General features: G+C 38.3%; 2 protein-coding genes across 7 annotated transcripts; one reads left to right on the plus strand and one right to left on the minus strand.

Moving 5' to 3' along the window:
- The first annotated feature begins 1844 nt into the window (after positions 1-1844).
- LOC113695409 (bZIP transcription factor TGA10-like) lies at positions 1845-8380 on the plus strand. 4 transcript variants are annotated; one of them, XM_027214496.2, is made up of 11 exons: positions 1845-2591; positions 2799-2896; positions 3435-3511; positions 3626-3754; positions 3936-4004; positions 4115-4174; positions 4270-4347; positions 4493-4571; positions 4639-4916; positions 5645-5884; positions 8022-8380. In XM_027214496.2, exons 1-11 carry the CDS (start codon positions 2266-2268, stop codon positions 8169-8171), a joined length of 1584 nt encoding a protein of 527 aa, XP_027070297.1. In that variant the 5' UTR covers positions 1845-2265; the 3' UTR covers positions 8172-8380. The 4 variants fall into 4 exon arrangements, with proteins under 4 accessions (XP_027070297.1, XP_027070298.1, XP_071911495.1 ...); XM_027214497.2 differs by having other exon boundaries at positions 4645-4916; XM_072055394.1 differs by lacking the exon at positions 8022-8380 and adding an exon at positions 7517-7877.
- Positions 8381-17592: 9212 nt separating this feature from the next.
- Positions 17593-20650, minus strand: LOC113695150 (FT-interacting protein 1-like). Of its 3 annotated transcripts, XM_072055396.1 has the most exons (3): positions 20420-20649; positions 20265-20339; positions 17593-20178 (listed from the first exon to the last, which is right to left on the minus strand). In XM_072055396.1, exon 3 carries the CDS (start codon positions 20099-20101, stop codon positions 17711-17713), a length of 2391 nt encoding a protein of 796 aa, XP_071911497.1. In that variant the 5' UTR covers positions 20102-20178; positions 20265-20339; positions 20420-20649; the 3' UTR covers positions 17593-17710. The 3 variants fall into 3 exon arrangements, with proteins under 3 accessions (XP_071911497.1, XP_027069946.1, XP_027069945.1); XM_027214145.2 differs by having other exon boundaries at positions 17593-20135; positions 20220-20650; XM_027214144.2 differs by having other exon boundaries at positions 17593-20339.
- Positions 20651-24086: the final 3436 nt, after the last annotated feature.

The raw sequence follows: 24086 nt of genomic DNA on the forward strand, positions 1-24086 counted from the left end.
AACAAATATTAAATTTTTTTTTTATGTAAATAGGAGGTTTTGAATTTAGAACTTCTCATATGCACTTTCACCCTCGTTATCATCCGACCCGTTACTCCTCCAAGAAATCCATTATAGTTGAAACGAACATGTTTAGGTTTCGTTTACTTCATTTTCGAAATTCAGTGACGATATGATGAAAGGTTGGCTACAAATGATTTTTTGGGATTGAAGTACATTGCAGGTACGCGAGTGCATAAAATACAATCATATGGATATGAAACTAAGACATTTCTAAAATTCACTATCGTTCGGTGGAGTTGGAAGATTTACATTATTTTAAACCACAAAGAAAAGAAAACGTCGACTAATTGTTAATTATTCAGGCATTTCGGTTTCCTAAATTGCTCAATGACGCTTCTAATTTATTCTATTATCGTGATTCCCTTCTTCACTCTTGTGGATGATTTAAAGAATTCGAGGTTCTCTTATAGATTAGGGGCAAAAGTAAATGAATCAAGACCGTGAAAGTGATAAAATGAGAAGGTTATCAACAACTACATGTTAAAGCAGCACAAAGCTAAGAAAATCACCTGATCCTAGCCCAACAACAGGTAGATTCATACAAGACAACGCAGAAACATATATATGAGCGAATCACATAGTTTAGAGCGTTTCATATATACAACGTATTCTTTTACTTTCACATCCTAGTTCTTGTTTGTGCTTAACACAACTCAAAATTCTTGCACGACAAAATTTTAGAATCACTGAAATGATATCAACACAATCACCAAATTCTTTCGAATAAGGTTGTCTTTTGGACCAAATTGTCTCAAAACTGTATCACAGTAGCTATATATGATTGAAATCATTCAAAATTTTAGAAATTCAAAAATAGGCAGAAAACTAGGGATAATTTTAGTTTCTAATATTTTCAACAATCCAGAGAATTAAGAGGAAGGTGTCTTTTCCCAGGACTTCAGCAAACGAAAGGAGTAAACCATTATTTCAGTTTCATGTTCCTAATGCATTTTGAGGTTGCAGTTACTTGTACTAATTATGATTCTGGAAGAATGCATACCCTTGTAATTAATTCATCAATTCTACCTTAGGTTATTTTAATCCGATCGTTTACAAGTTTACAACCATGATTTTATACAGACGTTCGAGTTTGACATTGTCTGTGAGCACAAAAAATGTGCGAATCATGCTGTTGATTTCATGACTTCAAACAATTATTTCATAGTCAACCATTATGTCTCTCAAGTTGACAACACTAGAACGTAGACACTACTATTTAACCTTGTAATCCTACACTTTGCAGATACAATGCTCTAGATTTAGGGTTGGTGGCTGTCTAGCCGAGGAAGAAATTTTCAGCTGGCAAGTAGGCTAGAAACTATTCTATATATATATATATATATATATCTTTTGCCTTCAATAAAAAAAATAAAATATCATGAAGCAAATTAAGTTCAATTACTGATGCTTTTCTTGTTTTTGTGTTTATTCTTCGAAACCTCAATAATATATATTGATCATCAACCAAGTCTCTCCCAACTAAAATATTAATGAGAGAGAAATGCCAAGGAAATTAAATAAAAGCAGAGTTGGGGATGGGAGAGTCTTAGAGGGTTGGAACACTCGAAGACTTGAAGCATATGGCAGCCTCCTGGCCGTTCTACGTGTAAGCCAGGAGGCTGCATGAGACTGTCAATAGTAAAAAGTGTGGCTGAAGGAGGGCATTCCTGTAAATTTAAACAACAAGAGATGAGCTGATCGGACAAGGAAGCCAAAAGAGGTTTTCCTTGGACAAACATTAGCAGTTTTTCTCCTAGTCTTCGGTGGTTTTGGTCCTTTTGGGGGGAGGGAGAGAGAGAGAGAGAGAGAAAGAGAAAGAGAGAAAGAAGTGTTCAAGTTTGGAGGATATGCTTAAACTTAAGACCGCTTTATCTGAAAATTTGGTTGCAGAAAGTCGTCTGGTTCGCTTAAAATAGCTTTGTCTTTTGCTTCATTTGCATTCAATTCTCCCTTGCTCTCTTCTGTCCTGTTTCTCAGTTTCTATCCTCTCCTCAACCTCTTGCGCTTCATTAATCCTAACCGACCCCTTTTCTCTCCTCCCTGTCGATCTCTTTTCTTCTCTTTTCACATCTTTAGAGCCATCCCTCTAGCTCTATTTAAACCACCGTTGGATCACTGCTATGGTCATCAGTCATCAGAGAAAGCATCTGATCATACATAATAGTAGCCTTTTAGGAAATTTCAGGGATTTTCGCTAGACTTATGGGGTTTGCAAGAGCTCTTGTTGAAACTTCAACTGAGCAAGAAAGCAAACTTTTTGTTGGAGGAGCTTCTAACTCCATTAACTCTTCTCCTTTCATGGCTTCTTCCAACAAAACCAACAACCACACTACTCAAATAGTGCTTGACCAACAACAACATCAATCACCAGTGCCATCACAGATTCATCCAAGTCATCATCAGCACCTTCATCAAGACCATCATGCTCATCATCATCAGCATCAGCATCAGCATCATCAGCAGAATATTAATCAGATTTCTTTTGGCATGATGCAATCATCTTCATCAGCCATTCCTGGCAACTTCATGTAACCCTTTTCTTGCTCCTAAATTCGTCAGAAAAACTCCCTCAAAAAACCCGTTTCTTACTTTTGGCTTTTTCTCTCCGTGTTTCCTTTTCTTTTCTTTTTTTCTTAGAAAATAAATCCCCCCTTTTTTTTTTAATTTTTGTTGCCTCTAATCATTTCTTGATCTTTTCTCTTTGTCTGGTCTCCTTCTGTCTGGGGTGTGAGCAGAAGCAAGGATACTGGAGCTTATGATTTGGGCGAATTAGATCAAGCCCTTTTTCTTTACCTGGATGGCCAAGAACCCTCGGCAATTCAAGAGCAAAGACGTGAGCTCCCATCTTTTGTTTTTTAAGTCTAAAATTTTTTCCTTAACCTTCAAAATGATCTAGCTCCTTTCATTTCTTTCTAATTTTATGCCTACTCCTTAAAGATTCTCTTGGGGAATACTCTTGGTCATGAGGAAAGTGTGTTCAGGGATCAAATCTGACTGTACTTTCTTTGACCAGATCCTCTGAGCTGAAAAATTTTCCAGTTTTCAAGAAACAATGCTGTTTTCTATTACGTGTCCTTTTGGTTTCAATTGATTTCTTGGGGTTGGACCACGACATGTAACAAACTCTTTGAACTACTACATGATTTTCCTGCAAATTTCTGCTCGTACCTCTAAAGGGTACAAATCAAAATTAAAAAAAAAATATTCCTTTCACTCTCTTTGCTTGCAAAGAGTTCAAAATGCATGACCAATTGCAGCTCTCTTGTCCTTTCTGACCCTTGTATCGGGATTTCATCCTTTCTTATCATATCTTTCCCTGAAATAATTTCCAAAAATTTATCCTCAATTTAATGCTTATGATGCGCGTGCAGAGAACTCCGGGATGAGGCCTCCAACTCTAAACATTTTCCCTTCTCAGCCCATGCATGTAGACCCCTCATCAGCAAAGGTATCATTCCGTTAAAAGATGTCTCTTTTACTTGTTCTCATCAACTTTGACATTGTATATCTTAATTAATTGGGTTCGCTTGTTAATTAGTTGTTGATACTAATTTTTTGGTAGGCAAGTACCGGATTAGTTTCCAATTCTCCATCTAGCAGCGGTTCCAAGAGATCATCTGAGCCGTCCATGGAGTTATCAAACCCCAGAAATGATGTTGCTTCTGCACCTGAACCAGCAAAAGCTGTAAAGGTGGGACTTAATTAACTAAGTACAGATCGAGCTAGTCAATATACTATCTGATATGCCGGCAAATGATTGATTTGTTAGTTTCTTGTAGACTCAGATTTTGGGGGGGTTTCACTTTCATTATTTTAATCTTTCTTTTCATTATTCTTGATTGTCATAATTCTTTTGATTATTGTCGTTGCAGCGTGAGGGAAACCGCAGAGGTCCAACTTCAAGTTCAGAGCAAGAAGGACCAAAGACACCAGATCCTAAGGTAACCGCTTTCTCTTTTTTGGTGAAATCTATCCCTACTTGTCCCCCGCTATTTAATATATTGTACCATAGCTGATAGAGTTCTCAATTTATATTTTATTTCTACCACAGACACTGAGGAGGCTTGCTCAGAATAGGGAGGCAGCCAGGAAAAGCAGACTTAGGAAAAAGGTCAGTCCACTCCAAGATTAGTATGTTTATCCAAAATAAAGGTATACATTTACCACAAAACTAATCAGTTTTTTTTTTTGCTTGATCTATCACAGGCTTATGTTCAGCAGCTAGAGTCAAGCAGGATCAAACTTACTCAATTAGAACAGGAAATACAAAGAGCTAGATCTCAAGTAAGAAATACTACATTTCTCTCTAATAAATGTAGCTATTAGAAGAGTGCATCTTTTATCTTTCTTTCTTGCACTCAATTCACTATATAAAATGCTATATTCAAGTGACCCCAGCATTTTTTTAATGTTTTCATTTTTTTTCCAGGGAATTTACTTTGGTGGAGCTTCTGCCCTTCTAGGTGGTGACCAATCCATGCCTGCTCCTATGGGCAACATAAGTTCAGGTATATTAGAGCCATATATTTTCATAATTTACTTTGGTAACAGATTTAGTTCAATACATTTTCTCAGTTGCAGATGCTACCGTCTTCGACATGGAGTATTCACGATGGCTGGAGGAGCATCACCGCCTAATGTGCGAACTTCGAAATGCAGTGCAGGAGCACTTACCTGAAAACGAGCTCAGGCTTTTCGTCGACAACTGTTTGGCTCACTATGACGAGGTGATGAATCTCAAAAGCATGATCGCCAAATCTGACGTTTTTCATCTTGTTTCCGGCATGTGGAAGACTCCTGCTGAGAGATGCTTCATGTGGATGGGAGGTTTTCGCCCATCGGAGCTCATCAAGGTATCTGTATATATGTATATATATATATATACACGAAAACCCTTTTCTCGGAACTAGGTTTTACGTAATAAAAAGTTAATAAAACGAAAAAAGACCATGCAAACCCTAGCTAGAAACCTTTTATACGGCTAAAAACAAAATGGGCTCGATTTATTTAACTTTTTATGCTTTCTAAAAACAAGTTTTGATTTATTCCGGCTTGTTTTATATTCTTGAAAAATTGTCTTCGACCCGACAAGGGTTTTAGAGGTGGTGAAGAAAAGGTTAACATTGGTGAGGTCGGGGAGGAATATAGTACTAAATAGACACGATGAGACACTTCACAAGGAATGTAAAATGTTGTTTAAGGGCACGGAGCAAGTTGTCGGTGTGATCGTAAAGAGGATCACCATTATGTAATATCAAAGAATGACGAGAAGGTATCGTGATGCTTTCCTTTGTAAGTTCTTGTTAGGTATTATTCCCAACTCAGCTATAAAGCCCATGTCTGTTACTCACCATTATAATTCCAGTCTTTGTCTCTCTTTTGCATTAGAAACAAAGATGATGCATACTTGCACGGCTCTTTAGCTATATATTAACAAGGCTTTTCTTCCAGACATGTTATCTTTCTGAGACAATTAAACAACAAATTTGTACAAAAAATATTTGGATTATTGTTAATGTATGATGAGGTAATGGTGGTGGATTAACTAATCTTTTTGTTTTTTTGGCTTGTTTTAATGTAGATAATAATGAGCCAAATTGAGCCATTAACAGAACAGCAACTCCTGGCAATATGTGGATTACAGCAGTCAACACAGGAAGCTGAAGAAGCCCTCTCTCAAGGACTTGAAGCTCTTAATCAGTCCCTCTCAGACACCATTGCTTCTGATGCCCTGAGCTGCCCTTCGAACATGGCTAACTACATGGGCCAAATGGCTCTAGCCATGAACAAACTCTCCACCCTTGAAGGTTTTGTTAGACAGGTATCCAACATTAAACATTAAACTCCCCCCCCCCCCCCACACCCCCACCACAAATATAACTGTAACACAATTTTCTATTCAATCACAAACATGCATGCTTATGTATACATATACTAATTGGTTAATCACATCACGTAAAAAGTCATTCTTCCCTAGATTAAAATAGGTACACTGAATATAATGTAGTATATACTTTAGAAAAAATTAATGCATACAAGCTACTAATTACATAGCAAAAGAGGGTATACAGCATGCATTTTGAAGTGATGACGTTGAAAGTTTTTTTTGTGGGGTCGTAATCGTAGAGGACAAGAATCTGTCCATTGCTTGGGTTGGGAGACCTGCTCCAACTGATGACCAACTCTCCTCTTCCCTCCAGCTCATACATGGACTAACAGGAGTAAATATTATGGCAGGATTATGTACTTAAACCGTAGAATCCTTAAAGTAACTATACCTTAAGATGGTTTGGGTCAAGGAGGAATCTCGCACGTTGGATTTGATTAAGTTAAGGTCCACCCTGATGTTACATGCACGGATATGTCTTAGCTAAAGAGAGTAAGTCAGGGTCCCATCTCTCTGGGTCACATCTCACATGGGTGTTGGGGTTTTCTGATCGAACATCCTGCGGTCCACATTGTGTGGGTACACTCGAAAGTCTGTGACCGTGACCCTGTCCTTCTGTGAAGTAGTTGCTTCCTCCTGTTTGACGCATCAGGCCATCTCTCTATCGAGTCTAAACAACATTTCTTTTTTTTTTTTTTGCAAACAATAATTTTTCTCTATTGAGTCTAGACATAGTTTGTCAAACACACGAACCCAATATTCTTTTCTAAGAGATTCACCAATTTTTGGAGTAGTATTTGGATGATAAATGAGTGGAAAAGTAATTAAATTGTTTAATTTTAAAGATTGGAAACTATAAGCTAAGGAGGCACAATTTTTCAAGTTCGCAGGCCTTTATGCAACTACATGAATTTCTGTAGAAAAAGTGTGGCTGCGGAAATTTATGTGAATGGCGTAGGCTGATTGCTTAAAGATTAAGATCCCATTTGATAGAGATAAAAATTTTCCCAATATTCCTATGTGATGTCACATGGTCATCATCATTCCTAGCAATCATGTTTTAGAGAAAAGGACCTGCAGGAAACTTAAGAGTCATTGAATATATTAATCATCTGCTTGATGAAATTCTTTTACTCGTCTGCTAGGCATTAAACTTGGTTTCTGTTTTGAGTCCGTTTCAGGAACTAGTCCAAATTTGCATTGTCATTCTCAAAGTTCACATTTATGGTGTATTTTGTCAGATGAAATGTTTCTTGGTCATGCACGTGCAACTAATGATATAGGGACTGCAAAACAGAAAATGAAACGTATTGGGAGACTCTTATAGATTAGAGAAATAGTACTAAATGTATGTCAACGAAGTCTAAAATTCTAAATCATTTTGAATATTACAACTGATGAAAAGTTTTCTTAGATTGATCCCCATGAAATTTTCTAGTTCTAGAAGGTTAGTTTTTTCCTTTTTCTCATTCACATCTCATATTGATTATCACATGGTTCTTACGAATAAACTCTATAGAACAGTATCCTTGCTATTCTTGGTTTCCCATATTATTACCCTTACAGAATTGTTCAGACCAGCTGCATGATCCCAGTCCCTGTCTAAACTGCTACAGTAAGCAAATGGGGAGAAAAAGAGAGGATTGGTTACACTTTCAAGTGATTTTTGAATGTAGCACCAGATCAACTCTGCACTGGTCAAAACAATGGAAGTAAATAAATTCCACATGTCCCAATTTCAACCGGTGTGTTCTGGACCAATCAAGAAATTCAAAAGGCGGGGTGGCCGGAAAGATTATGAGGGTCTCTAAAGATTTTCTATACTCATGTCAAATGTTAAGACTTCTGCCCAGTTAAGATTACTCCATTACCAACCCAAGATGCAGATGGAAGATGCCTTCTCTTTTATATTTTTCATCCTCCAAAAGTCAACATACATGCATGAGTACATTTTGTAACTTGTTGTTGCTGTTACTTAATTTCTATATAGTTTTGTTTTGACAAAAGACAGAAGGAAAAAAAAAAAGAAAAAGAAGTCGGCTCTAATATTCAAGGTGTCATTCATTTTCAGGCTGATAATCTGAGGCACCAAACAATTCATCGCCTGCATCAGATCCTGACAACCCGTCAAGCTGCAAGGTGTTTTCTGGCGATAGCCGAGTATTTCCATCGCCTCCGTGCTCTCAGCTCTCTTTGGTTGGCTCGTCCTAGGCAGGAATAAGAAGGGAAGGGAAAAAAGAAAAAGAAACCCTAGCTAGTCATCACCCATCTTAGGATGTTCAGCTTTTTATCTATTTCATGAAAAATATTTAATGTTTCTAAATTTTGTCATTTTCGATAGAGATGTATAGAGTACTATAGATAGACAAAATTAAGGTGGCTAGCTAGTTTTTAAATTACAATAGTAGAAGCAAACTCTTTTTGTACCTAGCTTGGTGTTTTTCTCTTTCTGTGGTTTGCTTTTGTCTTTGTTTTCGTCCTTGGTCATGATAATTAAAACGTTAATCATGATTTAGCAGCCATCTCTGACGGAGAAGTGAGAACCAATAATGTTTGGCTTGAAGAAAATCATGCATGATTAGGGAACAACAGGTGGTTGAGATGTGTTGTTTTACTGCCATATGTTGGAGTGCTTGAGGGCAACTTCTTTGGTCAAGATTGACAAAGGGGAGAATAGATCAATGAGGATTAAACTCAAGTACTTGGACTATGGACGTAGAAAAAAGATCACATACCACCAATTGCACTTACCCTTGCCTCGACTTTGTCTTACCATTGGATTTGGTAGGTTATTACTTGTTCACATGGAACTTAAAAGTCCATTATGATCCATTGAAAACTTATGGATAAAATTCTTTACAATAATAGTTTCTGGTAATTAATTTGTCGAAGGTTGCGGTAATAATCCAATGATACTTTGATCATTCAGTTTAATTAGGGGCAGTGGCGCATCAAAATTTTTTCAATTTGGAAGACTATTAAACTATGAAAGAATAGTTAAGGAAGCTGGTTAGTTGAAACGAGGTATCTCAGTCATGGATTAGTTAAAACGTTATGAGGAGGGACGTACTATTGCTTGCAAAATATAGAGAGAATATGGAAACTTCACACATAGGGTTGGTAGTTGGTAGACTAAATTCAAGGTCTCTCTCTCTCTCTCTCTCTCACACACACACACAGAGAGAAACATCCACTCTTGTTCACCTCGTATTTTATGATGGCATTTCATACATCTAAGTTTGTGGGGTGTGTCTGCATACACAAGATGAAGAAGCAACAATATGGACTTACATTTGTGGAAATTCATCGGGCAAAATAGCTAGCTAGCCTTTTTATTCTTGGGAAGCATGCTCTTTACACAAGAATTTTAATAGGCAAAACAATTATATGCAGCAAGAAAAATAAAAACTTAAGAAACTAAATTATTTGAGTATGTATTTGATAGACGAGATTTTGTACAAATCCTTAGAAAAGACGCATGCCCAAAACGAATCACAACAATCTTGAGCAGGTCAATTTTTGGTTTTCCATCGGCATTTTGTATTTGGGGGAATCATCATCAGCATTGATTAATACAATAAACACGTTAGGTATCAAAATCCATTGAGCTTAATTATAATAGGCTTTGCAGTCAGGCCTAAAAGGAAAAGTAGGCTTGAATCTTGTTCTTGATTTTACCATTTCCAACCAGAGTGGTTTTTGGCATACAAACATTGGCAAGAAAATTTTGCTTGTTTAGTCAATTTCATCAAGGGTAACATGCGAGATTGAATTAAACAAAGACATATGGCTGCTTCTTGATGAAAGTGTTGGAATTGAAACAAAACCCTACAACATTTTGGTTAAGTAAAGAGTGTATTTATTCATGTGGAATTGTATGCGATTCTCCAGTTAAATTTCCTTTTACCTTTTTCCTAGGCTGGCGAAAGCTTTGTATTGTCTAGGTTGCCTTTTCTTCGATGTCAATTCAGTATGGTATATGTACCAGAACTTCAAAACCACTTTACTATATTTGAGTAGTATGAAAGCAAAATAAACACATTTTGACGAAAGAATCATGAGCTTTACACGTTCCCAAAACTTCTAGAGATAAAGTTCTTTCACACTTCATAATCTTTATAATTTTTTCAGGGAAAGCAATTAAAACTGTTTCGCTGGAAAGTGGCAATTTCGACTCATCATCTTGCCTCTAATTCAAAGACTACCAAGAAATGGCACTATTCTTAGTTAAAGGTTGGAATTTGACTTCCTTTAAATTTCCTTTCGCCAAAAGTCTATTAATTAGATCAATGTGGTACTGTCATTGGTATTTGCACAACCTTTATATCTATATATATATATATACACACATATAAAAGATAATCAATAGTAATTTTTTGTTTGTCCTTTTGATGATTCGACTCTGTAATCTTCAATTATTAGTGAAAAATATTTTACTAATTAGACAGTACTTCGTTAGCACAATCTATATATATATTGTAGAAGGTAAGATGGACCATTTGTTACCACAAATGTAGAGGCGAAATTGGGCATCATAGATATTTGACGCTAGATGTCTCAAAATCGGTTTCCAAAACACTTTGCACATAAAACATATCTACAACAATTTAGCCCCAAAAAACAAAATTCGTGTTGAAAAAAAATCTCAATATTTGATTCCAAATCATCATCCTCTCCAACATTACCCATAACAAAGTGCAAGGTTTTTTTTGGGCCAAAGCCCAGAAAGTTACGGCAAACAGATCCAATAGAATTACATCTGCAGCTGCCGCTGAGCCCATAACCTTGACACCTTCAACAAATGCAGCAGTCGGAGCCACAACTTTTTGCACAACTGCTCCAGGTACTAGACTAGTTTGTTCCTATATTAGCTTCACTTCTGGATCTAGGCAATATGCTATAGCAATATAGTTGAATTTATTAAAATCAAAGTTTTGAGCCAGGTGCTGCTGGTCAGCTGGTGGTTAATTTCTTGCCCATGCTAGTGGAAGTGTTTGCTTTTCAAATGGCGCAAGTGTTTCTTACTTTGTCTATATAAAAAATGATTCTTTATGGTTCTTTGAGGACTATGAGAGATACTACTTCAAAATTATCAAGTAGAGTTCTTACGTTTACTGGATTTCTCTTGACCAGTTTAGGTCTCCTTTCCCTCCAGTGTAGGAGTAGGACTAGTTGAAGTATAAAATTTACTAGTGGTGGTTCATCGGGTTCTCTTTGAGTCGTTTAGATCTTCCCTCCCTCTAGTATAGGAGTAGAAGTAGTTGTATCTATCGTATCGAAAAAAAAAAAAAAGAGTTTTAAGCCAGGTGTTGGTCGGTTGGTGGTTAATTTTGTTAGGACCCAGGCACGGAACAAACAACTATTGAGACATCAAGTGTACAACAATTTAATGAGGAATAAGTCACAAGTATGAAAGATAAATGACACACAATATTTAACGTGGTTCGGTTCCATCATTGAGCCTACATCCACGGAGAGAAACTCGTTCTTTATTATGAGAGGAAAGCCCTATACAAGAATACAATTTGAACCCAAATTCAACCCTTGTATACCATATCTCATCTTTTAAGAACCCTCTTTCACACCCCATATATAAGACTACATGATACCCTCTTGTGTGCCCTTATGTGTCTTTGTAGTATGCCAACCTACCTATTTATAGAGAACATTACTGCCAAAAAAATCAAATAACAATTGAAAACCAATACTATTTTCTAAACTCATATAGAGTAGAAAATAGCATCTAACTAAATAGAGCTTTACCTGACTACTATTTCAAATAACTAAAACCAATTAGGAAACTAGTTACTTCCACACAAAACACGAAATCTACCTAAAAGAAATTAAGCCAATTTCCTAACAAATCTCCACCTTGGCGAAAATTTCTTTTAGTAACCATTTGCCTTCAACTACCAAAAATATGGTACCAAACTACACACCCGAATCAATACAGTCCTGATACCAAATTGATTCAATCGGCAAATGAACATGTGTAGTTGCCCCCGAGTTTAACCTCCTGTTAACTCGCGAGAAGGTGTCTCAATTCACCATCCCCTTTGCAGGATTTCTTCTCACCACCACTTGCAATTTGGGATCCCCTTCTGTGAGTTCTAACCCTAACCATTGAGGCAACCAAGTGGTAAAATCACCATACTTCTTCCCATCCTCAGGACTGTCTCACCACGTGTGATTTCTAAGACTCCACGTAAAACGAAAAATTCGTAACTGTCAGAGTCTTCTGGCGCATGAAAATTAGATCTCCTTGTTTCTTTAGGACACTTGCCACACCACCCAAAAAACATAATCGAAATCTAAAAATCACCGGGATGAAGTATCAACCGTTGAAGGTGTGAGAAAGTCTCCACCGATTCATGTCCAAAATCAACATTGGACTCCATCTTTTTCTTGACCCTTGAATCACCTGCTTAGATTCACCATCAAGTATTTTCATACTTTTCGACTTCCTATCCTTTACCATCAATACTTTTTGCCAAGCCATTGAAACAAGAATACCACTCATTAAATCGTTCAATTATTAACAGCCATCAATCCACTTGATCTCAATAATTAACTAGGATCCAACCATGAACTTTGCTCTATTACCCAGTCTCACAACCAGGCTCTGATACCACTTGTTGGGCTCTGAGAGAGCCAAACTCGGGGAGAATTTAACCATGAGTTAGAATGGGAACCACAACCATGGGTTTGACACCATATCCAACCCAAAATCTTAAGGCATTGGGTTTATGGATCATTCCCACTTATATGTTTTTCATTCTACTCATCTCTTTCCGATGTGGGATATTGATTTACACTTGATATCCCAACAAGTGGTATCAGAGCAGATGGTTATGCTGGGCAGTGACTCCAGGATAAAAAGCCAGTGAGAGTGGTAAGGCGTGGCTTGAATAAGAGCGGGGAAAAAAAAATCATGCAGACCTGCAGTGAGGCAAGGGCATGTGGACTCTTGAGCAAGAATCGTACACTCCAGATTGAAATGGGCTTGATGGAGTGAATGGGTTAGGGAGAAAGGTCCGATGTGGAAGAGATTCACAATTGAGGGGGAGATTGTTGGGATATCAAGTGTGAATCAATATCCCATGTAGACACTAAATTTTTACTCATTTTTGTTTTAATTATCTCAAAATTTTATCTTAAACATTTTTTAAGCATTTTGGACATCAAATCTTTTAATTTTATTCATTTTTGCTTATTTGTCTGTTAATTTTAAGATTTTTTGAAAAAAGAGAATTGCTCACAAAAAAAAAACATTCTTTAAATTTTTAGATTCAAATTAGGAAGGTTTGTTGTTTATTTTGTTAAAAAAAAAAAGAAAAAAAGAAGGAAACCCGCACGCGGGTTTTAGACTGATTAAGAGATTCTGAAAAAGAAAAAAGAAAGCTGCGCACGCAGCATTACAGAAGCATGAAGAAATCGGAGGGCTCATGTTTTTGGGTAAAACTAACTCTTCATCCTCACCTTTGAGGTGAGGGTTTAGGGGCTTAGGGATTCCTATAAAAGGAGGAGCCGCAGCCAAGATGAAGGGAGAGGGTCTGGACGGCTAGATTTTGAGATAGAGAGAGAGCTGGAGGTTGGAAAGACGGCTGGAGAGAAAAATCGAGAGAGAGAACTAAGTAGAAAGATGACAGAGGAAAGAAAGAAGGGGGTGGACGGTTGGACAAAAAGAATGGGTGACGGCTGAGAGAGGCATCAGCAGAGGAAAAGAGAAAAACTAGAAAAGGATAGCAGAGAGCTTCGAGGCAGCGAGGGTTTTGAAGCAAAAGAGAGAAACAAGCCGAGGGAGAGAATCAGCAGGATGGCGGCTAAGTAGAAAGGTCGAGAGAAAAAGAAAAGGGGAAATCTGGAGAGATTTAGAAGAAAAACTGAAAGAAAAATGAGAGGAAAGAGTAGCAGCGGGGAAGAAGATTTTTCAGAAAAATTTTTACCCTCCAGGCTGATTTTCCGTTATCTATGGAGGCAATTTTCTCTATGAAGTTGGCTCTTTCTTGGGTTTTTTGAGTAATCTGGAGCATCTGCAACGTGAGGGGAGTGGGTTTTGTTCAGATGCCTTGAAGGGAATACCACAGAAAGCTCGTCAATTCTTGACCCAAAATAACGCTTTCACCGGCGCTAAAATTTTCGGCGAACAGTTCGTGGGTTTCATTTTTCCAGAAAAGCTCGTTTTCATCGGGATATCTCATCTGCAACTAATCACGAAAGCATTCTTAGGTATCTTCTCCCCTGTTTGGGTCGATTTAACAGATTCTTTTTGCAAAAATCAGAGCCTATCAGGCATGAACTGTCGAACTTTTTTTGCTGCTAGTTTGCTAAGTTTATCCCACAGCTTTGCCATGTTGGGATCTCCTTGATCCTCTTGTTGTTACTCTCCTTTATGTTTTGTGAATCTTGAGCATTTAAGTTTTGCAAGTGAAAAGTATAAGTTGCATAATCTTGTTGGTTTGAAATATGCTTCGGATGAAACCCAGAAAATGCAGAAAATTCTCGCCGAAAGTTCGCATGTTTGTTTCTAAATTTTGTGCTTAAATCCAAAGGTCTTACGTTTGCAAAGTTTGAAGATTGTTTGAGGATTTTGTTAGCTGAATTCAAATGGTGTTTAACTGGTTTTGCGCATAAAAAGAAATCTGCTGCAACAAGCTCGAAGCTTTCGGCTTGTTGCAGCAGCGTTAGTGAAGCTCAATTTTGGGATGGCTGAGGTTTTGGTTTGGCCTGAATTTGTTGCTTAGGTCTGTTGGTTGTTGGAAGGTGATGCTATTGCTTGCGTTTGCTGCAATTTAGTGCAGCAAAGTATGGCACCATAGCAGGCTATAACATAAACAGTGCTTTGTAAAAGGGTGCAGCGGGATTGATCTTCGGTTGATGAAACATACGAAAGTAGCTCCAATAGTTTGTCTTCCTCATGATTTTATGAGAGCTTGCATGACATGCCACCAAGACTGCATTTGTTAATAAATGTTTAGCCGTGTGTAGCTAACTTTAGTTTAAAAGTGTTTGTGTGAACTTTTGTTTGCCGAAAGTTGCCTCGAGTTGCAGAAGCTTGTGCGTGGAAAACTACAGCAGAAATGGCAGAAAGAAATAGCTTCAGCCTTGGCCGAAAAGTTTTTTTGATTGCATGCATGTAGATGTTTTCTAAAAATTACACTTCAGCCCTCAAGTCTCCCCTTGCTCCACTATGACCCAACCAATTGAATGATTTCCTCAATTTGGTCCTTGGCAGCTCTAACTTTCCAACTTTTCATTGCTTGTTTGATTCAATTAACCACCATGCTTTGTTTAAATTGCTAGTTCATGATTTTAAGAGCTTTATGACCCAGTGAGTCTGTATTTGCATATTTTCTTTAATTTTTCCCAATAAATTGGTACCTTGACCATTTCTTTTATTTTGGAAGGTAAATTAGCAATTTCACTTCGTTAGGGCATCTACACAAGGGAGGTATAACTTCTTTTATCTTTTTTGTCTCTCCCCTATGTGATCCAACGTACTAGTGAGAATTGCATGTCTACTTTGCCTGCTTTCCTTGCTTTTCCTTAATTCATTTCATTTGCTTTTACTTTTATTAAGTCATTCTTTTATTTATGGGGTATGTGTACACCTCTTGGCTTGTAATAGATAGGGTTCGGAGAGCATTTTTATTCCCTTTTCCTCTTCCCCATTTGTTTTAGTTAGCAAATGTAATAGGTTCATTAGCTTGATTGCTTGCTTTTGTTGCTACGTGCTAATTTGCTTTATTAGGCTTTTGCATTTAGTCGAGCATGCTAAGTGTTATGTGCTACGTGTTTATAGGTGATTGGCATGTCTACTTACTTGCTATAGTCATAGATGAATGTGATGGATGAATGCGTCAACGTGGCTAGTCCAACGCTGGTCATGGTTCTTCCCCTCGAGCTCTCGCAAGTCCAATGCTTGTGAGAGAATTTTAGAAAAGGGCTAGTCCAATGCTAGACCCAATAGGCCGTCCCCTCTCGTTAGTACATACTTGCATGTTTCACTACATTTCATACATTTTTCTTAGTTTTCTAGCATTTGGCATGCTCCTCCAATCCTTTCCCCTTCATTTTAGGTTTTTTGCATTCTCATGCTAGTTATAGGGTACAATTGCTTGAGAGTCCCCTTTCGGTAAGGGAAACGAGCGAGTGTGGCTACAAAATAGCCTTAGCACGCTAGTTCTTCCTTCTAATCAAAGGGAAAATTAAAAATCATGAAGTTAGAAGTCATTCCCGTACCCGACTTGATGCACTCCTCTAGGTTCATGCACCTCCATTTTACCATATCACTTTTTCATTTTTTTATCTACATTTTCTCACTACTTATATTTTTCTCACTCCACATGCCATGTTCACATTTCTCTTCTTTCCCTATCACTCATTTATTTTCTATCTCACAAATTGCACCCAATTGCACTTATATGCATTTACTACTATTTATACCATATTTTCATCCACTTGCGCACAAACACCTTCATTTTCTCAATTGGCACACATGCACTTTTCTTACATTTGCACACATTGCACCTTTCTTACATTTGCACACATTGCACTTTTCTTACATTTGCACACTTGCACTTACATTTGTATTTTTATGTTATTTTGCATTCCTCTTACATTTTTCACACTTGCACTCATATTTGGGTCTTCATTTGCATTACCCGTGACCTCTATGAGAGTTTTCCTTATTGGCCATCACAACTCATGTGATTGGGACCAAAAAATCTCGTACGAGACATTTTAGATTTAGGATTGCATTTTTTTTCATATCCATTAGTCATATCCAACATGCAACACATACTTTGGGTAGAAAAATTGGGAAAAGAAGGGCTAAGTCACGCAACTAACTTTGGCTAGGGTAAGGGAGTGCCTTGGGCTTTGCCTTTGCCTTCTCCCTTATCAAATGTGACCCCCGATCCCTTTCTTTGGTTACGTAAACCTAAAAGTTCCTTAAAAAGGGTTTGTTTGCTTTTCTTTCCAAAAATCATTTTTGGGTGATTTGGTACACCCTAACTCTATACCAAGTGGCGACTCCATTTTCCATTCAAAAACCCTTTTTGAATTTTGTTTGGCCAAACCGTCGCATTTCACAATCCCACGGCCTTTTATTTTCATTCTCACATATGTTCCCATACATATCCCACACACTATTTTCACACTTCAAAAAGTGGGGCGCGACATCCCACATCGGAAAGAAATGAGTAGAATGAGGAACATATAAGTGAAAATGATCCATAGACCCAATGCCTTAAGATTTTGGGTTGGATGTGGTGTCAAACCCATGGTTGTGGTTCCCATTCTAGCTCATGGTTAAATTCTCTCCGAGTTTGGCTCTCTCAGAGCTCAACAAATTTCTTATCCATGCTAGTGGAAGTGTTTGCGTTTCAAATGGCACAGTTTTTCTTACTTTCTCTAAACAAAAAATGCTTCGGTATGGTTCTTTGAGGATGTCAAGAGATACTACCTCAAAATTATCAAGTAGAGTTCTCTGTTTCCGGGGACAATATAGTGGCTTCATCTTACTGCATCCTATTGGATTAAAAAGCTAATTCTACATTAAAACATTGTGTAGAGATGTCCAAATGTTAGATGTGCTTTTTTGATTTGGCTCTTTGTGGCTGTGTCTTTGAATGTATTAATTTGAAATTCAAATCCTGGATACAGATATATCAATTCATAGAAACTTGGTTGGAGTGACATGACAAACATTTCATTCAAAAAGCAAATAGCACATTGCCTGATGCATATGTTTTCTACTTAGAGCATACTATCAGCTCCAGAGGGCAATCTTCTGAAGAGGTTGCTGGGTATTGAAGGCATCTTGCTCCTGAATCTTGGGTGACGCAGAAAGTAGAAGCCTGCTAGCAGAGTCACTAGTTTGAAAGGTGTGACATAAAGAATTATTGCTGTGCATAGGCAGAAGACTATGAAGAGGCAGGTGGCTCTTGGATCTCTCCAGCTAAGCAGAGCATGAAACCTCTCCCCTTGAGTTGCCATATCTCCAACTACAGTTTGGATTTTTCCTGCCACACTACGAAGTCTATCATACCTCATCCTTATAACATCTTGAGGTTTGGATGTGGGAAAAGTGTCAAATTCTTCATCTAGTTCATCTGGATGAACCGCTTCAGCCCATGAAAGTTTAGTGTCCATATGTGGAGGATGCCTTGGCCTGAATCGGTAATTCCATATTCCAATGAGGAACATGTAAAGAAAAATGGTTGGAAGGATCAACTCAGGGTAGCATATCAATATGCAGAATAGGACATGCACTAGAACGGAGGTCACTGGGTTTTTCCAGTGACGAACTTCACCAAGCCATTTACTCATGGACACCATGCCTGTGAAGAGGGAAACAATTCTGAAGAAGTTTGCTTTGCTTCTTCTCATGCTCCACATGTGGGAATCTACATCAAGCATGTATTCCACAACCTCTTTCCTTAATGGAGGCTCAGCTCGTCCGAGCCTGGATGCTACTATGTTCATGGCTTCATATCTCAAACTGTCTAATTGGCTTACAGTGAACGGATGCAGATAATGCATTTTTGGCAGTAATGGACGACCATAAAGGTATATCATATGTGTAAGTGATAAGCAGGTAAAGCGAAAGGCAATTTGAAGTTCACCCATTTTCTTAACCCCTGATGGTTGCAGAACCAGAAGTGGGTAAGAATGGGTATAAATCCTGTCTGTTTCAAGTGTTGATAGCCTGATTCTCACCTTTCCAATTCTGGAGTCCCTTCCAGGTCCACCTCCAGCCGCTGGTTTTTCGTTGCCTCCCAAGTGGCAGTTATCAAAAACCCCCAGTGTGATAACTGTACAAGGGTCATAAACTTCCCAGGTGTATTGTTCATTCCATTTAGGACTGAAGCTTTCAACAATTGTTCTGGTTCTTACCCACTTCTGTCCATATTTAGCTACACAGTATGCATCTGTTGTTCCTCGACCATCCTTAGTTTTCATTGGTTGTAGCCCTTGTGCACTTAAGATCCCCACTTCTAGGATCCCAATTGGCTGCTTCCATAACTGGCGAGCAGTTGGGCGCTGATCACTTATGTACATAGTTGATTCATCTAGTACATGGTAAGCACCTTCAAGACAGGCTCGGATATGAATCCTAGTAGAGAATTTGTGCTCCTTTCTCCTATCTGCCTCCAGAACTCCGAACCCAAACTTTTCGAGGTTGAACCAGCTAGAATGAACTGGCCGGTGATCTAACCTTCTTTCAAAGATGTTAAGTGGCAAGCTTTTCCTGCCTACAAGTTCATCTTTCGTTGGGCTTGATTTGTTTTCAACTGTAAGTACCAGCTGCTCTTCAAAAGGCTCGGCTGCTACAAAGATTAAGTCTTCATTCCAGAATGGACTAGTTGTCCGAGTTGGACATAGTTTGGTTTTGAGTATCTGGTTTCCAACTTGAGCCTTGACAAAAACCTGAGGGAGTTGACTCTTGTCCTGAGATTCAACATCCTGTGCTTCGATTATGTTGACTCTCAAGTACCATAATTTGGGTGAAACATACACCTTTGATCTGACACTGTATACACCTTCTCCTTGAACTGTAGCAGCATCTGAGTGCCATGATTCTGGGAAAGCTTCATCAGCTTGTGTTCCCATCCAAACTGCAAGCATAATCTCCCCCTTTACCTTGCTGTCTCCTCGCCGGTGCTCTAGTCTGTACCACTGCGGTGCTAGAGGGCTATCTGGTGGAACCCTCGTGGGCACTTCATTCATGTCAAAGACCACCTTCCCTAGATAATCATCTCTTGCTACCATCTCTCGGTCTCTGACAAAGACTTCAAGCATCGAAGACTGAATCTTCTCTTTTGAGAATGCAAAAACTTGGTTCCATTCAGGGTTCGTCTTCTTCTCAAAACGCTGTGTTTTACCTTTGTAATTCCCGAGTTTCACCTCCACATATGGATCACAGCTTCCAGTCACAGGGTTTGTGGGCAAGTCTTTGGCTTTGACCACTCGAACATAAAGGTAATACATCTGTTCGACAAGATCATAAGTGCTTGTGATTCTTTCACTGCTAATCCACCCTCCACCACCACGTACTCCCCCATGCGGCCATCGTTCCCCAAGCTGGGGTTTTGTGTCCTTGATGTTGTAGTCATCTGGCCGAGTTGAAGGTGCCTGAGCATGCATTCTTACTAGAAGTGTTTAGTTCGTCAGTAGCTGCCTGCTTTCAAGTTGCCTCAGTACCAGCAGCGAGTCTAAAAGAGCTAGATTATTGACAGAGAAATAAATAAATAAGTCACTTAACCTGAAACTTCACTCTGCAAAATTTGGATGTGTCATGGACCAGAACCTGAAGTGAGTCTCACTTTTCACCAAGCAATGGCAACCCACTTTGATATTCTTGATCTTCTCCTCTGAAATTAAGCTATGATTGCAATTTGCATGTGAGCCAAAGATTAAAAAATTCAGAACGGGAATGTTAGTGCCAAGAAGTTGTAGACCTACTGAAGTGTGAATGTTGCAGTGGACTAACAGTTTGAAAGGAATTCGAGAGTTCTATGAGTAAAGAGTGCTGTTGCATGGCTTTTGGACTTGGCGGCTACGCTTTGCTGTCTAAATGCCCCTTGCTTTGTACATTTCACTGTGCACTTTTGATCGCCTTCTATCTTTAAATCACGGTATTCTTTAGAAAAGTATGCCACTTTGAGGTGAATTAAGCAATCACAAAATTTAAAAGTTGAATTTAGCAATCATATTAAAACTTTCAAGACGAATTTGCTTTATCGTTTGATTAGTGAAGTACAGTTGGATTGCTCTGAAAGCCTGTAGCTCTCTAGATAGAACAAGACTAAACACATTGCCTTTGTTAAACGCATGATTTCACATTGGCCAGATTTTGTGCGATTATTCTGAGATTTAGATGCTCCTAAGTGATATATTCAAATTCTACATCTTAGTCTTTTGTAAAAAAAGATGTTTGATGCCATATCGGTAATGACAATGGCGACCTTTTTAAAACTTTAAATATGTTGTATTTCTACTTTCTTAGATTCTCTGACTTTGTTTAAGAGTTGGTGTTCAATTCAGCTGTGGCATCTATCTTTCCTCACTAAATTAAATGTCAGCGAATTTGCATTAGAAGCTTGGCCAGTCTGGACTCTGGAGCCAATAGCACCATGGCCAATAAAAAAATGCAACCAACATTGAACTCCAAAAAGTAATGGTTATCTCCTCAAGTCTCATTAGATCTGGTTACATTTTTTTTTTGGTGAATTGTTAGTCTAGTTCTATGCCTATATTCGTTGTTGAGCAAAGAATGATAGTGGGGAAGTTTGGCCAGTCTAGAAACTCAAACGTCAAAGTAAGTTTCGAAAAGCTGAAGAACTGTAGTGGAACCTAAAAATAGCAAAAGTAATCAAGAAAGGTAACAGATAAACGACCATGCCCCTAAAGATGCTTTTATCCTTTGCTTCCCATCTTTATTCTACTTTAATCATCTTTCTTTATGTTATCAGGTGCTTTCTTAACCCAACTGGACTCTTAAAGGTATTCTTCTTCCATATTCCTTTCTAAAGATATTAGGTTGGCCCATTTTCTTCTGTTTTCTGACTTGTTATTTTATAGTAGCTCTTTCTATATTAACTATCTCAGCCAATAGGTGATTCCTGTTTTCTAGTATTGTTGATAATTTACTTCGCTAATAATGACTGGACCACGCAGATACAACTAATTAGTGCCCACTTAGGTAGAGAATTATAAGATTCTTCGTCAGTTCTTTGGATGGAAAGCAGCAGTTTAATGTGCAGGCAGCAGATGATGAGCTAATTCTTTTTCCATGAAAACTTGATTATGACTGCTGCTTTTCCCATTCTTTGTTATGTCGACTCCAGAGTCCAGGTTACCAGTACAAGAAAGAAATAACATCTAACATTGTTTTTTCAAAAAAAAAGTGAAAAAGAGAGGAATGTAGAGAATAGACTTCTGCAAACCGCTTCTGTTTGTTGAATTTCATGTAGTGCCACAACTACTCCTGTTATCTACGTTTTCCGAGTTTTAGGCCTTGAAGGAAGAGGGTGGAAGGAATTGAAAACTCAGAGAATTGGACTTACTTCAAGACTACATATCATTACAATGTTGCAAAATTAGAAAAAGAAAAAGAAAAAAAAATCAACAAAGAGTCGAGATACAGGGTTGGCCCTACTTTAAGTCCTGTCAAACTCAAGAAGTGAAGAACAAGAGCAGAGCAAGTGTTTAATTTCACAGCTCGTGCTTTGGGTAAATCCTACTGGATGCTAAAAGAAAAAAAAAATTGAGTTAGTTTATCTAAACTAGATTGCTTAGGGATCTGTTCATGAAGAATTTAATTTGAGGAGATTATTTATTTTAGGAAAAGAAGGTAACTTCGGGTAATAGTATGGGAAGATTTCAAGAGGATTGTCATGGGATGTTGTCATTGCAGTCAGCATTGCTCACCATTGTATTTCTGCAACATTGATCCCAAGAACTACATGTTTTCACTAGTCTTCAACTGAGATAAGTGAAAATTTTTTTTGAAGGTAAGCAATTACAGGAATATGCTTATATAGAATTGGAAGTATTAAGTGTAGGTGTGGAAAAACTTTTTATCATATGGCCCCGGCAGCATGATGAGCAAAAATAACAGAACTAGGACTTATATATTATATCACGTATGCATTGCAGACACAGATGAAAATTACATGGCAAACATTTGAAGACTGTCTAACCATCCAGACATTTGCCACAGGATCTGCAGCTTTAGTCTTCTGAAGAAATGTGAGATCATGAGGGTGAATTTCAAGTTGAAGGGAATCCCCAAATTTGACATTTGGATATTCGTCAAGCAGGCAAATGCACCTAGGATGAAAAGATTGATCACAATCACGGCAGTGGCAGAACCAATACCTTGGGTGCAATTCTACTTCGCAAATCTCGCAGTAAAATTCATCAGGACGGTGAGCAAACGGGGGATAAATCAGGGGGAGGGGTGCTTATCCCATCTATGAATGACAGTGATTGTTTTTGCTAGACAAGCACACTTGACATCAAGGTAGAACTCACATGTTTCAGTTTCACAACCATTGAAAAATTCATTGCAGGCGTTTTTACGAGCGCTGCAATTAAAAAGGAAAAGTTTTTTAAAACGTCCAAGGAAGAGCGACTGCTCAGGGTGGCCTGGATGTTGCAGCTCTCCTGGTAAAGCAGCACAAGAGAGGCGGAGAAAGTAACTGCATGAAGAACAACTATAAAACTCTCCTAAAATAGGTCCAATGCAACAATTGCATAGCATCCTGTTAGTGGTGCCCTTTTCCTTTTGCGTATCCAAAAGAAACAATGGATGGTCATGAGTTGGGTGGTTGACTTGTGTTCCATCCGGGATATCTATAGAGCAGATTTTTTTGACCAGGACTGCTATCAGATCAAGGGATACATCACTTAGTGGTAAGGAAATTGGAATTGGACAGACATCCTCTTTCACTTCAAAATCTCTTTTAACCGACCTGGAGAAAACTTAAGAGCAAAACATCAGACGAAGAGAACAAAAAGGCTGGTAATTTTAGGTCGAAAGCAAGTGTCAACCTCAATGACTTGCTCAGTTGCTGTAATTGCACATTTCACACGTGTTGCATATCTGCAATCAGGGCACTCATATACCCAATATGGGGGGTGCATTTTCGGATCACAAATATGACAAGAATAGCCAAACTTTCTAAGTGCATTTGGGAGAGAATAGCCAAGAACTAGAGGATGATCATACCAAGTATGCGTTGTGTTGGTTGGCAAGGAAGCACAGCTTTGCCTCAGTCCCACAAGCATTGCAGAGAAACGAAGCTGGTCTTCGTAGTAGTGCCAATGGATGGTCATGACTGTCATGTTTTATTGTTCGTTTCTCCAGTGCAAAACTCATGCAGACATCAATATCACAGATGGAACAATGATATGTAGAAGAATCCCATTTTTCTCAGCAGACATTACAACAGCAAGAGTTATCTGTATAAGGTGGTGCTGTGTGGAGTGTGAGAGTGTGCTGAGCATCGATAGGGTGGTGTTCAATCTCTAGTGGTTGTTCGGCGCAAGTTTTGTGAAGGAAGAAATCACAAGGCTTGCAAATGTATGCAGGGCTAGCGGAGGTTGTTTTCCTGCACCCTAAACA

This window comes from Coffea arabica, chromosome 6e, assembly GCF_036785885.1.
Source record: "Coffea arabica cultivar ET-39 chromosome 6e, Coffea Arabica ET-39 HiFi, whole genome shotgun sequence".
NCBI lineage: Eukaryota > Viridiplantae > Streptophyta > Magnoliopsida > Gentianales > Rubiaceae > Coffea > Coffea arabica.

Coding starts and splice junctions, on each gene's coding strand:
- LOC113695409 (XM_027214496.2), top strand. CDS start 2,266: ATGGGGTTTGCAAGAGCTCTTGTTGAAACTTCAACTGAGCAAGAAAGC. Junction 2,592..2,798: donor GCCATTCCTGGCAACTTCAT/GTAACCCTTTTC, acceptor GGGTGTGAGCAG/AAGCAAGGATACTGGAGCTT. Junction 4,175..4,269: donor AAAGCAGACTTAGGAAAAAG/GTCAGTCCACTC, acceptor GATCTATCACAG/GCTTATGTTCAGCAGCTAGA.
- LOC113695150 (XM_027214145.2), bottom strand. CDS start 20,101: ATGCATGCTCAGGCACCTTCAACTCGGCCAGATGACTACAACATCAAG.